The sequence below is a fragment of the Arabidopsis lyrata genome (genome assembly GCF_000004255.2).
Source record: "Arabidopsis lyrata subsp. lyrata unplaced genomic scaffold ARALYscaffold_5, whole genome shotgun sequence".
Lineage (NCBI taxonomy): Eukaryota > Viridiplantae > Streptophyta > Magnoliopsida > Brassicales > Brassicaceae > Arabidopsis > Arabidopsis lyrata.
The window spans coordinates 18,931,729-18,947,812 of NW_003302551.1; the positions used below are offsets into that span (position 1 = coordinate 18,931,729).

Below are 16,084 nucleotides of genomic sequence, written 5' to 3' on the forward strand. Positions count from 1 at the left end.
ATCGGAAAACGGCAAACAATCTGAAAATTAAAAAAAAAAAAAAACGAGAAAGGCTTTGGAAATAATAAAAGTTCATCGAAATACAAATATCTCTTCATCTTTTTCTCTTTTGCTCATTTCCCAGAAACCTTTGTTTCATTTGCTTCGTGTGCGATCGCGAGAACAAGGGAAAATTAGGGTTTATATTCTCAAGCTTTTTCGAGCACCATTGATCCTTGATCTAAGATTTTTCTTCTATTCGAGTTTCTTAAGGTCTGGCCTTTTCTCTCTCTCTCTGTGCATGGTGTCGTTAAATCTATGCAACGATGTCCTGTTCGATTTCATTTTGCTTCTAGGGTTTAATGATTCGTGCATTTGTTGGTTTTAGGAAACGATTGTTCTCAGCTTTGTGTTAGTTCGTCGTGATGTTGTTTTGTTACGAGTCGTTTCTATTTCTTAGATTATTCGATTAGCTGAGGTTTTTTGAAGATTCTTCTAGAGATACTTGTCTCCAATCGATCCGCATTTGTTCTTCATTTTCAGTATTTGGATCTGTTGACTCTTTCTTTTATCTCTTACATGCAACTTATTTCTGGAAATGAACTTGTTCTAACTGATATCTATTACGATATATCCAGGGCTTTGATCAAACTCAAAATCGAAGACCAAGACGTTGAAGGATTCTGGTAAAGCTAAGCAATTATGAGTTCAAATTCATGGGCTGATGTTTCTGAATCAGAGAGGGCACCATCTGGTGCTTGGGGTTATTCTCGTCCGTCTCGAACCAACTATGTTCCTCCACATCTTAGGAGCCGTACACCATCTTCGGAGTTTGTTGCTCCTTCACCTGGTAATGATCGTGGGGGATATGGTGGTCGAGGCCAAGGTTATGGTGGTCGAGGTTCGGGCTATGGTGGTAGAGGAGGTGTTGGGGGCGGTTGGAATACCAGAAGTGGAGGTTGGGACCGTAGGGATACTGAAACTAACCCGTTTGGTAATGATGGAAATTCAGACCCGGTTGTTAACGAGCAGGAAAACACAGTCATTAACTTTGAAGCCTATGAAGATATTCCCATCGAGACAAGTGGGGATAATGTGCCACCCCCTGTTAATACATTTGCAGAGATAGACCTCGGAGAAGTTCTGAATCTAAATATCCAGAGGTGCAAATATGTGAAGCCAACTCCTGTGCAGCGTAATGCAATTCCCATATTGGCTGCCGGAAGGGATTTGATGGCTTGTGCTCAGACAGGGTCTGGGAAGACAGCAGCCTTTTGTTTTCCGATTATTAGTGGGATTATGAAGGATCAGCATATAGAGAGACCACGCGGAGTTCGGGGAGTCTATCCTCTTGCTGTCATTCTCTCACCAACAAGGGAGTTGGCTTGCCAGGTCTGAATCACTGGTATAATATCATAGTTTATGTGCATTCGTTGATCACATGAAGATTTTATAAAAAGACATCTGTTTTATGATTTTTTTGGCAGATACATGATGAAGCCAGAAAGTTCTCCTATCAAACTGGAGTGAAAGTTGTGGTTGCTTACGGAGGAACACCAGTCAACCAACAGGTTTCTGTTACTGTTTTGTAACTTTATTTCCATGTCTCATAGACTCTTGTGTATGTTTGTGAGAGAGAGAGAGAGAGAGAGAGAGAGAGAGAGAGAGAGAGAGAGAGAGAGAGAGAAAGAGAGAGAGATTACTTGTGCTTCTCCAGGCTGTAATTATACTAAAGTTTTTCAGTGCGCCTTGTTAAATTTTGTTGTGACAGTTGCTTTAGCTCTCAGTTTGGTTGATGAATTGTCCTGGCTGTTCTTTCCTTAAGATGATAAGCTGCAGGAATCAGCTACATTTCATGATAGTAAGTCTAGTGATCTTGCTAATTTGTTCTTGTTTTGCTGTTGTACAGATTAGGGAGCTTGAAAGAGGAGTTGATATTCTTGTTGCAACTCCTGGGAGATTAAATGATTTGCTCGAGAGAGGTAGAGTCTCATTACAGATGGTAAAATTCTTGGCACTTGATGAGGCGGACAGAATGCTGGACATGGGTTTTGAACCACAAATCAGGAAGATCGTTCAGCAGATGGACATGCCTCCTCCTGGTGTCCGGCAGACAATGTTGTTCAGTGCTACATTTCCTAGGGAGATACAGGTTTGTGGAACTCTTACACATGCCATTTTCTTTGTTTTCTCCTTACCGGAGAAGAGATTCAGCTAGCTCTATCTTCAGTCTCTCTTGCTCTGTTAGTGTCTGTCTTCATTGTTATGGCACTGCTTTATTTGGGTCTTATTGGGTCTCCAGTACACTTGTTTGGAGGATAACTTTTTTAAAAATTAACTTGGATAAATCTGACTGAGCACTTGTCCTTAACTTGTGTAAATGATCTGCTATTTGCATGGAGTGAGGGAGGATTTAGCGGGTCTTGTGTTGGTTATATGAAAGAACAAGATAGCGATTCATTTCAATTGAATTTAATATACTTGGGAGTAAGAGGGAACTAAGGGTAGCTGCTTGCTGTAGTTCCGTGAATGTTGCCTATAATGGTAGAAAAGAGTGAGATTTGGTAGGTCTGGGAAATGGTAAGGATGATCGGTACAGAATCTTGTTTTCCTTTATTATTGGAGGGTTCACTTCGTTTTTTAAATAATGTTTATTGTTTTAAGTTGAGACTTCCAAAGGTTGGCTCTCAAAATTACAAGATAGAAGCTGCGTACTGTACAGCAAATGATTCTTTTACATTCCATATGCACTTAATTATGATTTTATTTTTGTGTGCAGAGACTTGCATCTGATTTTCTTTCAAATTACATATTTCTGGCTGTTGGGAGAGTGGGTTCAAGTACGGATTTAATTGTCCAAAGAGTAGAGTTTGTCCATGATTCTGACAAAAGAAGCCATCTAATGGACCTTCTTCATGCCCAGAGGGAGAACGGTAACCAAGGAAAGGTAATGCATAGTCAGTACTAGTGCTCTATTCGGCCTCACGGTTCTGTTTCATTGTCTCTTTGTTCTATATGATGCATTGTTGTTCAAGAGCACCTTGACGATCCTGTTTATTTTATTCTGCAGCAAGCTTTGACTCTAGTTTTTGTGGAGACAAAGAAGGGAGCTGACTCTTTGGAGAATTGGTTGTGCATCAATGGTTTCCCAGCAACGACCATTCACGGTGATAGGTCACAACAGGTTAGTGAGTTGTTGATATTGAAATTAGGATATTGTAGAGTATTGTTCAGTGCAACCAAACCTAAAAACCGTATTATGTTTTTATGCATCCAAGGAAAGAGAAGTGGCACTGAGATCATTCAAGACTGGACGGACACCTATTTTGGTTGCAACCGATGTGGCAGCACGTGGTCTTGACATTCCGCATGTGGCTCATGTAGTGAACTTTGATCTACCAAACGACATTGATGACTATGTCCACCGTATCGGACGAACAGGACGTGCAGGCAATTCAGGACTAGCAACTGCTTTCTTCAATGACAACAACACATCAATGGCCAAGCCACTGGCTGAGCTAATGCAAGAAGCAAACCAGGAGGTCCCTGACTGGCTGACTCGATACGCATCTCGTGCTTCATTTGGAGGTGGTAAGAACCGGCGGTCTGGTGGACGGTTTGGTGGCCGTGACTTCAGGAGAGAATCTTTTAGCCGAGGCGGTGGTGGTGCTGACTACTATGGTGGTGGTGGTGGGTATGGAGGCGTTCCTGGTGGTGGCTATGGAGCAATGCCTGGTGGGTACGGACCCGTACCAGGTGGTGGATATGGAACTGTTCCTGGTGGTGGTTATGCACCTTATGGTAGAGGTGGTGGTGCTTACTATGGTGGAGGTCCTGGAGGATATGGAACTGTTCCTAGCCAAGGGTATGGTCCTGGAGTGGCTAGTGCGTGGGATTAAGCTTTAACTTCAATTCTTCAAGAACCGATTATGTTCTCTCTCTCTCACTTATCTCTATTGTTTATTATTAGGGAGCAGCCACCGATGTGTATGTTTGCTCTTTAAATGGTTATGTAGTAGACACGAATCGTCTCTTTGTTCACTGTGAAAAAAGAAAAACCCCTAGTCGACTATTATTTTCATGAGTTTTAGTCTTAGAAAGCATGTCAAACATCAAAATTGATTTTAACCCATACTTTTATTATAATGCAAGGAAGAGAAAAAAGCCAAAGGGGTTTTAAGTAAATTGAGGATCAAAAAGAGATATAAAAGGAGGTTAGGCAAAGCCACACAGAGGTCATAATAAAGAATGACCAACTTCATAAAGTGATTTGCCTTACTCAGAATCACTTTGAACCTTTGTGTCATCTCTATCACAGATTTGGTAAAGGTTTTGTCTAAACAGTTGATGTCATATTCTGATCAAAGACGGAACAATAAAAAACAAAAAAAACAAAAAAACCTATCTGTAAGCAAATGGTGGAGGGTGGTGAAGGTGGTTAGCAGCGTCTGGTCCTAGGCATGCATCGAAATTCGGCTAAAAGTGCAATGTGATTAGAAGACCATTCTGGAGAAGGAAGAGCTGTGTCTTTTCTTAATCCATCTTCATCCAGTAATTCCAATAGAGATTCCACCATTAATGTATCCGCTGAAACCAAAAAGAAAAAAATCTTCCTATTAAGTTAACTTGTTATTTCTTATGTAGTTGAAAAAAAGGACAAGGGAGTTAAAAATGGTGAAACCTGTGTAGAATATGTAGTCATGAGTGCCGATAAAGTCCCTTGTACAATTGGTAAACAAAGGCTCGTTTGTATTAAGATCTATTCTCCTTCTGTGTTGTTCCAATCCAACACCCATTCCATTTCTCACAAACGATGAGTACGCGCTCACCTATAACAAATTCACTTATCAAAGATCCGAAGAGAGCCAGAAAAAAAGGTATATATTTACTTGATCGACGAAAGAAATGTTACCAAAGGCAATTGATGAGTCAATTTGGTGTGAGGACGCAGGATATTTAGGGGATCGACTGCCAGATCTGGGTGACCTGGATCAACCTTTCCCATTACAAGAAGTGTATGAGGAGCACTGTAACAAAAATTCCAAAAAGAAAAACTTTTAACTTTCTACACCACTACTCATAAGAGAATTCTGCATTTCATATATCATGTCAAAAGAATTTATGAATCAACAAACCTCCCAGGAATAGTATTGAAGTCTCCACACACAAGCATAGGAATATCGGCACTAGCAGCTATTTTTTCCAGTCCCTTTAATAAGGTATGAACCTAAACTCAAAAAGAATAAAACAAATCTTGAGGTGAATACTAATTCTTTCGAGTTCAATGAAATTTGAGTTATTTCGGATATAGAGATACACAAACCTGCCAGAGCTTCACATCCTTCAGATCTTGTTGAACATTTACATGTGTGTTTGCCTAAACAAGTTACCACAACAAAATAAGAAAACTAGTTAGCTTTCACTAAGAGCATGAACAGAGACTAACAGTTCTAATGAGAAGAGTCAATTGAATGGGAAGAAAAAAGAAAATTGTACCACACAAATAAGCTGGCGCTTCCCAGAAGGATCAGTAGGTTGATTACCAAACTTGGCTTCAAGAACAACTATCAACGCAATGTTATCCTATAACAAACAATGGAATCAGTTTTGTAAACAATAACTCTCTGATAATCAGCTGTGGCCTAATTGTATAGCATGTCAAAAATACCTTGACCAGTCGATTTAAAGCAGCTCTCTTCTGCGTCTGAGGGATTAGAGCATCAGTCAAAGACTGAGCAGCCTTATTGAATTCAACCTGGATTTACAGTCCATGATTTAGTATGGAGATCTAAATAGATCGAGTGAGTAAACATATAGAACTGATACAAACATCATATTTCTTGACATGCGAAAATCTATCCCGTCGGAAAAAAGTTGCACAGCCGTCAATGGCACTTGTACTTCCGCTGAGAACCTAGCAACGTGAAAGTTATGGTTAAGAGATTTCAAAACATAAATCACTGAAGGAAGGAGTGTGTGGAATCAATGACCCAACCTCATTAGTCTTCCTCTTGTAGAGAGCTTGATACCCATGCTTCTCCAACTCAGGAGCAAAAATTTCATGGAAATGATCACTTTGTACCTGCCAGATAACAAAAGAAGAACACATTAGAAGTAGATTTTTCAGGATTAAAATGCTTAAATCTTTACCAAGTCCATACGAATAACATACTTCTTGCAGGCAAACTACATCGGCTCTATATCCAACAATCTCCCTTAACAAATTCTGTCTGCGGTATGGCCAAGAAAGAGCCCAAGGAGGACAGTAACTGTAGAGGTCGCTACTTGCAGAAGTATCAGACAAAATGTTATATGAAAGAACAGTGAATGATCCTGCAGATTGAATCCGACCATCTTGATCTAAGTGAGCCATCACATCAGCTCCGTTAACAGGGACTAGCTTACGGGGGCTTGGAGAAGGAGCAGGAATAACCCGTGAAGTCAAAATGGTGCTAGGATGTCCCATAATCTGTTTAGTCTCAGCATTAGCCACAACACACTCGAACTTCAAAACGTGGCCAATATCATCAGCTATTGGAGTGTATGTTTTGCAAGCCCCGACCTCGACTAACGTCTCTCCTCCATTTTTCTGAGTAATATTAGAAGGATAAAACGGAGCTGGACCATTGTTGGCAATGTTAAGATTTGACATAGAACCAGATAAGGAACCAGCGAGAGCCCCAGAACCGGCACTGTTATTCCGGCCCAAGTCATCATCCTCGTTTGCGTTGTTTTCCGCAGCTGCTCGCTCGTGCAAAGTCCTGTGATGCTGCCACGCATCCGTAAAGCATTTAGGCGTACAGTGATAGCTTTTTGGAACAAGGGATCTACGCTTAGAACAGAAAACACATTGCAAAGTGGCTTGTTCCGTTGGATGCACACTGCAAATGGTTACTTTCTTATCGCTCTGTACACGATACCTACAACAAAGAAATCGAAAGAATGAATCTACAACAAGATGAGAACTTTTTAAGAAAATAAACCCCAAAGAATTAAATCATTTGACGACCTAAATCAGAACATGTCAGAATTCAGATCAAAATTCAATCTTTGATAAACCCCAATTCGCCAAAGGATCCAAGAAAGCAATTACACCGAGAGAAATAAAGAAGACAAACCATCTATATCTCAAGAAGTAGCCTTCAAGAGGAGCAGATTCAGGGACATCATCAGTGGCGGAGTTCTTATCGGGGCGACGAACAAGAACGTAAGGAGTCAATTCACAGCCCACAATGGGAATTTCAGAAGGAAGATGCACTCGGATCACGCTCAGCATTGCTTTTCAATAACACCTGGTGATTGTCGAACACTATCGAAGCAGCAGCAGAGATTCAGAATCGAAACAAGACCTTGATGATGATTTGATGAATATTCTCGTTGATGACCTAATGAAGTGGAGCGTACGATAGGCTGATCCACCATTTACTTGACCCAAAAACCCGTCCAATCTCTAGAAACCCTAGAAAATGTCTTCTTCACAAAAAAAAGTCGAGGATCCACCAAAGTAAAATCGAAAAAAAGAAAGAAAGGAAAAAGATCGAATCAAGAAATCTTATTAGAGATGTGGAAAGAGAGATCTTGAAGGAATTCTCTCTAAGGATCGATTCTTACGCTGGGTATATGGAAAAAATCAATGAAATCGATTTTTTTTTTTTTTTTGTTATTATTTTCCGAGTGGGTTTAATACTAAAAACTATATTTTTTTCTTTCAAGGCATTATTATATGAAATTTTATAATATTTTAATTGCTCTTTCTTTCCGAAGAAATATTTGGTTTTGGCGCTCAAAGATTGAAAGTTTTTCGTTTCATTTTGTTCATATAAAGTTAAATTAAAAATCATGCGTTAAAAAAAAAAAAAAATCAAGAATATGCGTACAACAAAATATGACTAACTAACCAGAGACAAATCAAGATTTATGACTCGTAGCATTACGAAAACAAGACTGATGACTTAGTAGAAATGTGTTTATATGTATGATAGATCCGATACTAGAAGATCAGAACAAACAAGGAATGGTGAAGATGAGTCCAATAGGCAGAGTGTTCAACGCCCATTCAGTAGGAGGTGTAATTTCTTCATTAAGATCAAGAGTCAAGAAAATGTAATTCGTCATCTTGAAGACGATTTTTGCAAATTAAGGTAGAATTAGCATATTTTTTTGTTCTTTTAAGATGTGAGATTTACCCAAAATGAAAAGCATCGTTTATCAATTCAATTGATCTTTCTTAAGTATTGTTGAATTTGTCAAATTAATGAAAGAAGCACATTTAAACATTGTCAAAAATTGTCATTTTGATTTTGCCTTTTGTTTTCGTTTAGTTAGTTCATTTGGTTTCGATAAATATTAGCGGATCAAAACAAAAATAATTTTGGTTCGGATTGTGAAAATTATTTTGGTTTTTAACAAATTTGGGTTGACTAAGTTCATTCTTTTTCAGGTTTACTCAATTTTTAAAAAGCTATACAAATTTAAAGTTTATATCTAACTTTTGTTTTATTTGATATGATTAGTTCTCGGCTATGTAATATATAGGTTGATTCGGTTCAACTCGGCTTGAATACTTTTCAAACCTCAACTAGCAAGCCTTTTACCAAATTTAGATAACTATTTACAAATTATTATTTTGAAATAATTAAGGAAAAGACAAATAATTTGTATCCATTTAATGAAAGTTGAGAGATTTCTTTCTCTTTTTACGCATTCAACAAAATTTTTTCTTTTTATTACTGCGAAGGCTAGAGTCCACATTTTATGTGGAGCGGAACAGGGAAAATAATTTTTTTTAGAAAGCGGTTTTATCCTAACAAAGAAGCCTCAAGCACTCTATATAAGTAGCAAAAAGAATACGCTACCAAATAACATCTTGAACCTGTAACAGAGAAAGTATTAGATCAAAATTGTTGAGATGAGTGAAAGCACAGAACGTTTTCAACTTTTCAGAAGTGTTGTGGCAGCTGAATATTTTTTGCAATATGATGGTAATTAACAATTTGTTTATTTTTCGTTCTTTATACTGAAATATTTGATTTGATATTTTTAATCTTTTAATGTTAGTTTTGTTCAAAGACGTCAAAAACATACGGAAATTGGAAGTTGATCTAACAATAGAAGAGAAGAAATGTTTAGAAAAGGTACATGAGAATCTACTTAACGAGGCGATAAGGATAGTGAAACCCCTCAAAGATATGGATATAGGATCTGAAGAAACATTCATTCTGGATGATGATGAAGAGATGATTAAATGGTATTTGGAAGACAACTTGATAGATTGTCATAAAATATGTAAGGAGATTGAAACGTTAGGTGTTTGCCATGTCTGAGATTAATACTCTTATGGTTATTTTTCCTCTAGAGGTATAATCTAAGAAATGTGAAAGGAATATGGAAGGGATGAGGAGAACAACCTTTTTTATGAATAATAAATATCATTGAAAATGATAAACAAGTTGAATTATGGAATAAAAGGGTCTCTTTCCGGCCTATCCTTTGGGTTTGCAGTTTTCGGAAAACAATTAAACGATTTGCGTTTACATTTGAAGATTCAAAGTTCTTCCCTCAGTTTATTACTATGCTTTCAACTATTTTTTAATGTTTAAGCTTTGATTGGTTTAGTTAACAAATGTGGATTAATCGGAGCAGTGCCAGCCCGAGGATATTTGATGCTTAAAGCAAATTCAAAAATGATGCCCCAAAATTTTTTTTTCCGCAAAATAAAATACCATGAAACTTAATTTGTTTATCAGAGTTGAACAGAAAAAATTGTAAACAAGCAAAAAATAACAGAAACATCAGTTTTCTTCATGGCGAAAGATAATCCTCCTTGCTTTCGCTCCTGCAAATTCATTCATCAATTTTTGGTAATCAAGCTTCTCAACCAGTTCTTGTTCTATAGAAAACCTCTAAACTATTCATACATGGAAAAATAAAAAGAAATTACAAAGATTGGCAAAAGACATAGATTGGCAAACATGATAAGAGAGAAAAGAGAAATAGAAGAAGACATACATAAGTAAAGAACAGAGATTAAAGTTAGAAACAACTGGTGTAAGAGATTATTAGATTAAGATGGAGAAGAAGCTGGAATTTTTTTATAGGGTTTTGATGGTGACAAAGAGGAAGAATAGACATCGTTACGGGTAGAGAAAATTAGGTTTATGTAGTTAATTTGTTTAATAAATAATTATTTAATTTTAATTAATTTAACAAATGGAAAGAGAAACGTTAAATTTTTTTTTTTTAAAGAATAAAAAAAAATCGATTTTGGGAAAAAAATCGAAGGGATTCGAACCCTGCTTTGATGAAAAATGGCACAGCACTTTACCACTACACTAAAGGACATTCTCAAATTTGATGCCCCTAAAATTAAATAAAAAATCTGCTGCTAGAAGCCCTTGCTTGTTGGGCTTCTGCTTCGGGCCGGGCCTGAATCGGAGCTTTTAGTTTTCTTTTTATTTTACGTCGGATCTAAAATTTGATTCGACCAAGCGATGGAGATAATGATCCGTGTTAGTTTTTCACTTATGTTTTGCAAGCTTCGGAGTATTACAGAAGAATCTATTTTCGATGTTGCTCGATGTTAGTTTCTGTCTCCGGCGGAATCATTAGCTTTGACAGCGAAGGATGATGATGGAAAACTTTTGTTTCCTCATGTTTACACGAGTTTATGATGTTGACTTGAAGTGGTGCAAATGGCTAAAATTCATGTTGGACTTTTATGTCAGGGTTTTGTTGGCCCAATAAAATTTTACTTGTGAAACAAAAAAAAATTGATGGGCCAATTTGAAATTTGAAAGATCTTATCTGTAAAAGAAAATGGGCCAGATTGGTCAATTGGACTTGGACAGATCAAACCGTGATCTTGTGGTTGAACCAGCCGGTTGCGGTTTAGATCAATTCTTTAGTTCCCTGGTTCTGAACTTCAAACTTCGTTCCTGATGTTTATAAAAAGTTCCAACTTTTAAAATTTCAGACCTTTATTAGAACTTTCTTCATGATGCACAAAATTTAGTTCTTGATTAGAACTGAGATCGATCTGGGTAGTGCTCTGTTTTCAGTATCCTTCTGCATGAGCCTCAGCTGTGGAGATCTCGCCAATCAGAACGGTCGTCTAGTTAGCTTACTCAACGTCTGTAGAAAAGCTCCTTCCTTTGCAAGGACCAAAGCTCTTCACGCCCTCTCCATCACTTTATGCTCTGTTATATTGCAGCCAGTTTATATCTCCAATAACATTATATGTCTTTATGAGAAGCTTGGCGAGGTATCACTTGCAGGCAAAGTGTTTGATCAAATGCCTGAGAGAAATAAAGTGTCTTTCAACACGATCATTAATGGATACAGCAAATACGGGGATGCGGAGAAAGCTTGGGGTGTATTATCTGAGATGAGGTATTTTGGATATTTGCCGAATCAGTCAACAGTTAGTGGTTTATTGTCCTGTGCATCGTTGGATATTCGTGCGGGAACTCAGTTGCACGGTTTGAGCTTGAAGTATGGCTTGTTTATGGCTGATGCATATGTTGGTACTTGTTTATTGTGTTTTTATGGGAGGCTTGAGTTGCTGGAAATGGCGGAACAGGTTTTTGAAGATATGCCGTTTAAGAGCTTGGAAACATGGAACCATATGATGTCTTTGTTGGGCCATCATGGTTTTCTCAAAGAATGCATGTTTCTCTTCCGTGAGCTTGTTGGGATGGGCGCTTGTTTAACTGAAAGCTCTTTATTGGGTGTATTGAAGGGTGTATCTTGTGAAAATGACTTGGAAATCAGCAAGCAATTGCACTGCTCAGCAACGAAACAAGGGTTGGATTGTGAAATTTCAGTCGTTAACTCTCTCATCAGCGCATACGGAAAATGTGGCAACACACATATGGCAGAGAGAATGTTTCAGGAGGCAGGTTCCTGGGATATAGTGTCTTGGAACGCCATAATTGGTGCAACAGCCAAAAGTGAGAACCCGTTAAAAACACTCAAACTCTTCGTAAGTATGCCAGAGCATGGGTTTTCCCCGAACCAAGGTACATACATTAGTGTTCTTGGTGCCTCTTCTCTTAGGCAGTTATTGAGTTTCGGGCGCCAGATTCATGGCATGCTAATCAAGAATGGCTGCAAAACTGACATATTTTTGGGGAACGCGTTGATTGACTTTTATGCAAAATGTGGTAGTCTGGAAGATTCCCACCTATGCTTTGATTATATACGTGATAAGAACATTGTTTGTTGGAATGCACTGCTTTCGGGTTATTCCAATAAAGATGGTCCAATTTGTCTCTCTTTGTTTCTGCAAATGCTTCAGATGGGTTTCAGGCCAACTGAATATACTTTTTCGACGACCCTCAAATCTTGTTGTGTCACAGAGTTACAACAGCTGCACTCTGTTATTGTGAGAATGGGATATGAAGATAATGACTATGTCTTAAGCTCTCTTATGAGATCGTATGCCAAAAATCAATTGATGAGTGATGCTCTTTTTCTGCTGGACTGGGCTAGCGGACCAACTTCTGTTGTCCCATTGAACATTGTTGCCGGAATCTATAGCAGAAGAGGCCAGTACCATGAATCTGTGAAACTGATTTCGACACTAGAACAACCCGACACTGTATCTTGGAACATTGCAATTGCGGCCTGCTCTCGTTCTGATAACCATGGAGAGGTTATCGATCTTTTCAAACACATGCTTCAATCAAACATCCGCCCTGATAACTACACATTCGTTAGTATCTTAAGTTTGTGCTCTAAGCTTTGTGACCTTACGCTTGGGAGTTCTATTCATGGTTTGATCACCAAAACAGATTTCAGCTGCGTTGACACATTTGTATGCAACGTACTAATTGACATGTATGGGAAATGCGGAAGCATTAGGAGTGTAATCAAAGTCTTTGAAGAAACAAGAGAGAAAAACCTCATTACATGGACGGCATTGATTTCGTCTCTTGGCATCTATGGATATGGACATGAGGCACTTGAAAAGTTTAAGGAAACACTGTCTTTGGGTTTTAAGCCAGATCGTGTCTCTTTCATCTCTATTCTAACTGCTTGCAGACATGGTGGTATGGTAAAAGAAGGAATGGATTTGTTTCAGAAAATGAAGGATTACGGTATTGAGCCAGAAATGGATCATTATCGTTGCGCCGTTGATCTTCTAGCAAGAAATGGTTACCTAAAGGAAGCTGAGCATCTGATTCACAGAATGCCTTTCCCTGCAGATGCGCCTGTATGGCGTACATTTCTTGATGGTTGCAATAGATTTGCAGAAGAACAGAGAAACACTCTCAATGTCGTCTCTTTTCAGTAGTTGAAGAGAGTAGAATTGGAAGAGAAGTGCGAATCTTTTATGTTTATCTGTTGTTTCTCCTGCGAAATTCATATTTGTATATGGTGAAACTGAAGCCTTCAGAGTTTATCTATCTAATAATCAAAAGTTCAGAGAAATAGGCTTGTATTTTGGAATTGTACACAGAAGATAAGCTCTCAGTAGCAAACAATCCAAACTTTGATCAGTCATTACTTATAAAACGATCTTTGTGTATGGTAAAAAGATTATAAGTTTAAATCAACCCGCAGCTTGGAAATCTCCAAAGTCATCATCTGGTGCATCTTCAACCCCTCCATCATTGGCTTTTAGGTCTTCTTTCTTCTCTTCTTCTTCTCGCTTTGTATCTAAATCTTGTTGTTCAGACGATCTTTGGAGGCTGATGCTTGGTGGCAGATTTGACGGGGACTTCTGAGCGGTTGTTACCGGGGAAAGCGGTCCAGGAGGTGGAGGTGGCGGGATGATTGAAGGAATGGTGGTTTCTATTGACTTGCCCTTATCCTCCAACGAGAGATTTCCCAGACTCTTCTCTACCGTTTTTGACTTGCTGTCTTTATCGCTTCTCTGTTTCAATCATTTTGATGTGAAAAAAAAAAAAAAAAAAAAACTAGTGGAAATGTATCCAGACAATAACTGTAAATCTTACATTTTTGAGCTGGAGAACAATGGTTTCTCCATCCTTTAAGCTGTAATCAACAGATGAAGTGTTTTGAAAGTGTTGTTCCATTTCTTCTGCTGTTTTCTTCTTGTTCAAATACCTTTAGCAGAGAGACAGAAAGAGAGGGAGGTCAGATTCAGACATGATTTAGTTGTTTCGAAAGAACTGCTTGATATCTGAATAAAAAAGAACACTTCGAAAATGGGAAGTGGAATGTTACTTCATATGGTCATGTAGTGCTGCTTGGAAATCATATGCTTCTGTTCTTTCCCGGAATCCGAGCCCGATAAAAGCATGTCGAACACGACCATCTGCATTGCTTCATAAAACTAAACTCAAATAACTACTAAAATTTAATATCTCTATGTCTATATGGTAAGTGAGTACCTATCTTTTCTTCAACACGGAGAACAAAATATCTACAAGACAACAACAGACAAATTGTTAGACTAGCTGCACATCATGAGAAGACCAAGTTAAGTTCTATGGTCAACTTTTTGTTACCTGCTACTGTCGATTACGGCTTCTACTGGATGAAGTTCACCCTCTCGCAGAAAAGCCTGAGCGTAAAGTTCCCCTGTGGTTTTATCTACAAGTTTAATAATGCATTCTTCTCCTTTGCTCACCACTTTCAAAGCTCCTTCCCATGCCCATTTGTTCACGTCCCACTCATCTGCTCTGTAAGGATCAAATTTTATATAAAAAAGTATCAGCTGATGTCTATCTCCATATTATATTGGATTACACAATGCATTTGTTCGAAGTGTTGATTAAAAAAGAATGTAACGAAAAAAATGACCATCTTGATGCATATTGAGGTTTAGCTACCATTTATACAAACTTCGTTCAATAAGATTTGTTCCGAGTTTTTGATCATTTGCTAAGCCAAAGGGTTTTGTAAAAATCTCCTAACTAGAGATATCAGAATGACTTAGACATTTTCTGTCATGAAGGCAAGAAAGAACCTGTATGAAGCTGCGGTTTTCCTCGGAGGTATCTGCAAACACAAACAAAAAGATAATGACGAGGTTACCTTCCCTAACAGACACAGAAGAAAGCATAAACGGTAAGTTAACACTGATAACAAGTCCATCAAGCTCCAACGTTGTCCATTATCTATTGAGAAAAGTCTCCTTAATCTAAATAACAACACTCAGTATTTTACAATGTCTATGAATTCATCAAGGCAACCAATTTGGAATCTCATACATCATATAATGGAATGAACGTGTAACAATTTCACGAGTATCTCAAAAGCTAGTATGATTTCAGAGACCCCATCAAGAAATCACTTAGCAAGATATTGGTTAAAATTAATGTACTCTTTTATCACAATCCTTGAATCTATTATACGAAATCTCCTTGAAAACTTTCTTGCTGATAGTTACATGTGCAATCGATCACCATTGCAAAAATTTTGGGTGATCAAGACATTAACTTAAAGTCTTCAACATGTATGCAAATAAAGATAATTTCCTCGATACCATTGCACGAAATCTACAACACCAGATTGAGATTGCTAACTGATCAGATCCAAAACCTCTCCTAAAATCACAAGTGAACTTGCAAAGAAAGAATGTAACTTGAGTATATGGACGCAAAATTCATCAAAATTTCCATATACCCATCTCATTATAACCCAAAAAAAAGTTAGAAATTTACCAAATAAACATAGCATTCAGGTACTTGGAATAGAACAATCTCTATGGCTTCCCTCTCCTCGTTATCATCGACAGTCACAGGATCAGTGAAAGATTTCTTGCCTTCCGAAGAAGACGAAGCTTGATCCATCTCAGAAACAAAGAATTTAACTTGAAGAAAAAACCCAGATGGGACTAATCGATCAAACACACCCGTAAATCTTTAATGTTAAGTCTTTCCCCAACTGTGATTACAACAATCTCACACGAGTCGCGAAGACGATTCGAAACGCAGAGGTTTCGCGTTAGGTGTGTAGTGTACCCATTACTTCGATCTGAGCTACTTGAGAACCATCCGATCTAGATACCTATGTTAAATCTGAACCGTCTTTATGTTGACTTTTAAACCCTCATAAAGACTAGACACGTGTATATCCTCCACCGCTGGGAAGTCAACATAGAACCAATAGAAACAACGTCCATGTTTACTCTAAT

The 16,084-nt window shown here is 38.0% G+C and overlaps 5 protein-coding genes across 5 annotated transcripts; 3 read left to right on the forward strand and 2 right to left on the reverse strand.

Annotated features, from left to right (window-relative positions):
- Positions 1 to 58: 58 nt before the first annotated feature.
- On the forward strand, positions 59 to 4,060 carry LOC9314296 (DEAD-box ATP-dependent RNA helicase 52). The gene is made up of 7 exons (XM_021024837.1): positions 59 to 252; positions 618 to 1,371; positions 1,467 to 1,550; positions 1,889 to 2,131; positions 2,759 to 2,926; positions 3,050 to 3,163; positions 3,258 to 4,060. Exons 2-7 carry the CDS (start codon positions 682 to 684, stop codon positions 3,876 to 3,878), a joined length of 1,920 nt encoding a protein of 639 aa, XP_020880496.1. The 5' UTR covers positions 59 to 252; positions 618 to 681; the 3' UTR covers positions 3,879 to 4,060.
- A 93-nt stretch (positions 4,061 to 4,153) lies between these two features.
- Positions 4,154 to 7,633, reverse strand: LOC9312537 (carbon catabolite repressor protein 4 homolog 2). Its single transcript, XM_002878182.2, has 11 exons — positions 7,098 to 7,633; positions 6,152 to 6,899; positions 5,975 to 6,061; positions 5,810 to 5,893; positions 5,648 to 5,734; positions 5,476 to 5,562; positions 5,303 to 5,356; positions 5,115 to 5,206; positions 4,892 to 5,006; positions 4,661 to 4,808; positions 4,154 to 4,566 (listed from the first exon to the last, which is right to left on the reverse strand). The coding sequence occupies exons 1-11, from the start codon at positions 7,253 to 7,255 to the stop codon at positions 4,418 to 4,420; spliced, it is 1,809 nt and encodes a 602-aa protein (XP_002878228.1). The 5' UTR covers positions 7,256 to 7,633; the 3' UTR covers positions 4,154 to 4,417.
- Positions 7,634 to 8,725: 1,092 nt separating this feature from the next.
- Positions 8,726 to 9,424, forward strand: LOC110228232. Its single transcript, XM_021024956.1, has 2 exons — positions 8,726 to 8,960; positions 9,037 to 9,424. The coding sequence occupies exons 1-2, from the start codon at positions 8,888 to 8,890 to the stop codon at positions 9,300 to 9,302; spliced, it is 339 nt and encodes a 112-aa protein (XP_020880615.1). The 5' UTR covers positions 8,726 to 8,887; the 3' UTR covers positions 9,303 to 9,424.
- Positions 9,425 to 10,873: 1,449 nt separating this feature from the next.
- Positions 10,874 to 13,418, forward strand: LOC9314297 (pentatricopeptide repeat-containing protein At3g58590). The gene has a single exon (XM_002876423.2). It carries the CDS (start codon positions 11,048 to 11,050, stop codon positions 13,271 to 13,273), a length of 2,226 nt encoding a protein of 741 aa, XP_002876469.1. The 5' UTR covers positions 10,874 to 11,047; the 3' UTR covers positions 13,274 to 13,418.
- LOC9312538 (adaptin ear-binding coat-associated protein 2) lies at positions 13,391 to 16,028 on the reverse strand. Its single transcript, XM_002878183.2, has 7 exons — positions 15,612 to 16,028; positions 14,915 to 14,946; positions 14,454 to 14,627; positions 14,337 to 14,368; positions 14,170 to 14,260; positions 13,938 to 14,049; positions 13,391 to 13,855 (listed from the first exon to the last, which is right to left on the reverse strand). Exons 1-7 carry the CDS (start codon positions 15,738 to 15,740, stop codon positions 13,532 to 13,534), a joined length of 894 nt encoding a protein of 297 aa, XP_002878229.1. The 5' UTR covers positions 15,741 to 16,028; the 3' UTR covers positions 13,391 to 13,531.
- Positions 16,029 to 16,084: the final 56 nt, after the last annotated feature.

Bases quoted from the DNA above. Each gene is read 5' to 3' on its own strand.
- LOC9314297 (XM_002876423.2), top strand. From the start codon at position 11,048: ATGAGCCTCAGCTGTGGAGATCTCGCCAATCAGAACGGTCGTCTAGTT.
- LOC9314296 (XM_021024837.1), top strand. From the start codon at position 682: ATGAGTTCAAATTCATGGGCTGATGTTTCTGAATCAGAGAGGGCACCA. The intron at 2,132-2,758 runs GTTTGTGGAACT...TTTTGTGTGCAG, and splicing joins CATTTCCTAGGGAGATACAG to AGACTTGCATCTGATTTTCT. The intron at 3,164-3,257 runs GTTAGTGAGTTG...TATGCATCCAAG, and splicing joins ACGGTGATAGGTCACAACAG to GAAAGAGAAGTGGCACTGAG.
- LOC9312538 (XM_002878183.2), bottom strand. From the start codon at position 15,740: ATGGATCAAGCTTCGTCTTCTTCGGAAGGCAAGAAATCTTTCACTGAT. The intron at 14,261-14,336 runs GTACTCACTTAC...GAAGCAATGCAG, and splicing joins CCGTGTTGAAGAAAAGATAG to ATGGTCGTGTTCGACATGCT. The intron at 13,856-13,937 runs GTAAGATTTACA...TGATTGAAACAG, and splicing joins TTGTTCTCCAGCTCAAAAAT to AGAAGCGATAAAGACAGCAA.
- LOC110228232 (XM_021024956.1), top strand. From the start codon at position 8,888: ATGAGTGAAAGCACAGAACGTTTTCAACTTTTCAGAAGTGTTGTGGCA. The intron at 8,961-9,036 runs GTAATTAACAAT...TTTTAATGTTAG, and splicing joins ATATTTTTTGCAATATGATG to TTTTGTTCAAAGACGTCAAA.
- LOC9312537 (XM_002878182.2), bottom strand. From the start codon at position 7,255: ATGCTGAGCGTGATCCGAGTGCATCTTCCTTCTGAAATTCCCATTGTG. The intron at 4,809-4,891 runs GTAACATTTCTT...AATTTGTTATAG, and splicing joins TGACTCATCAATTGCCTTTG to GTGAGCGCGTACTCATCGTT. The intron at 4,567-4,660 runs GTTTCACCATTT...TTTTGGTTTCAG, and splicing joins TGACTACATATTCTACACAG to CGGATACATTAATGGTGGAA.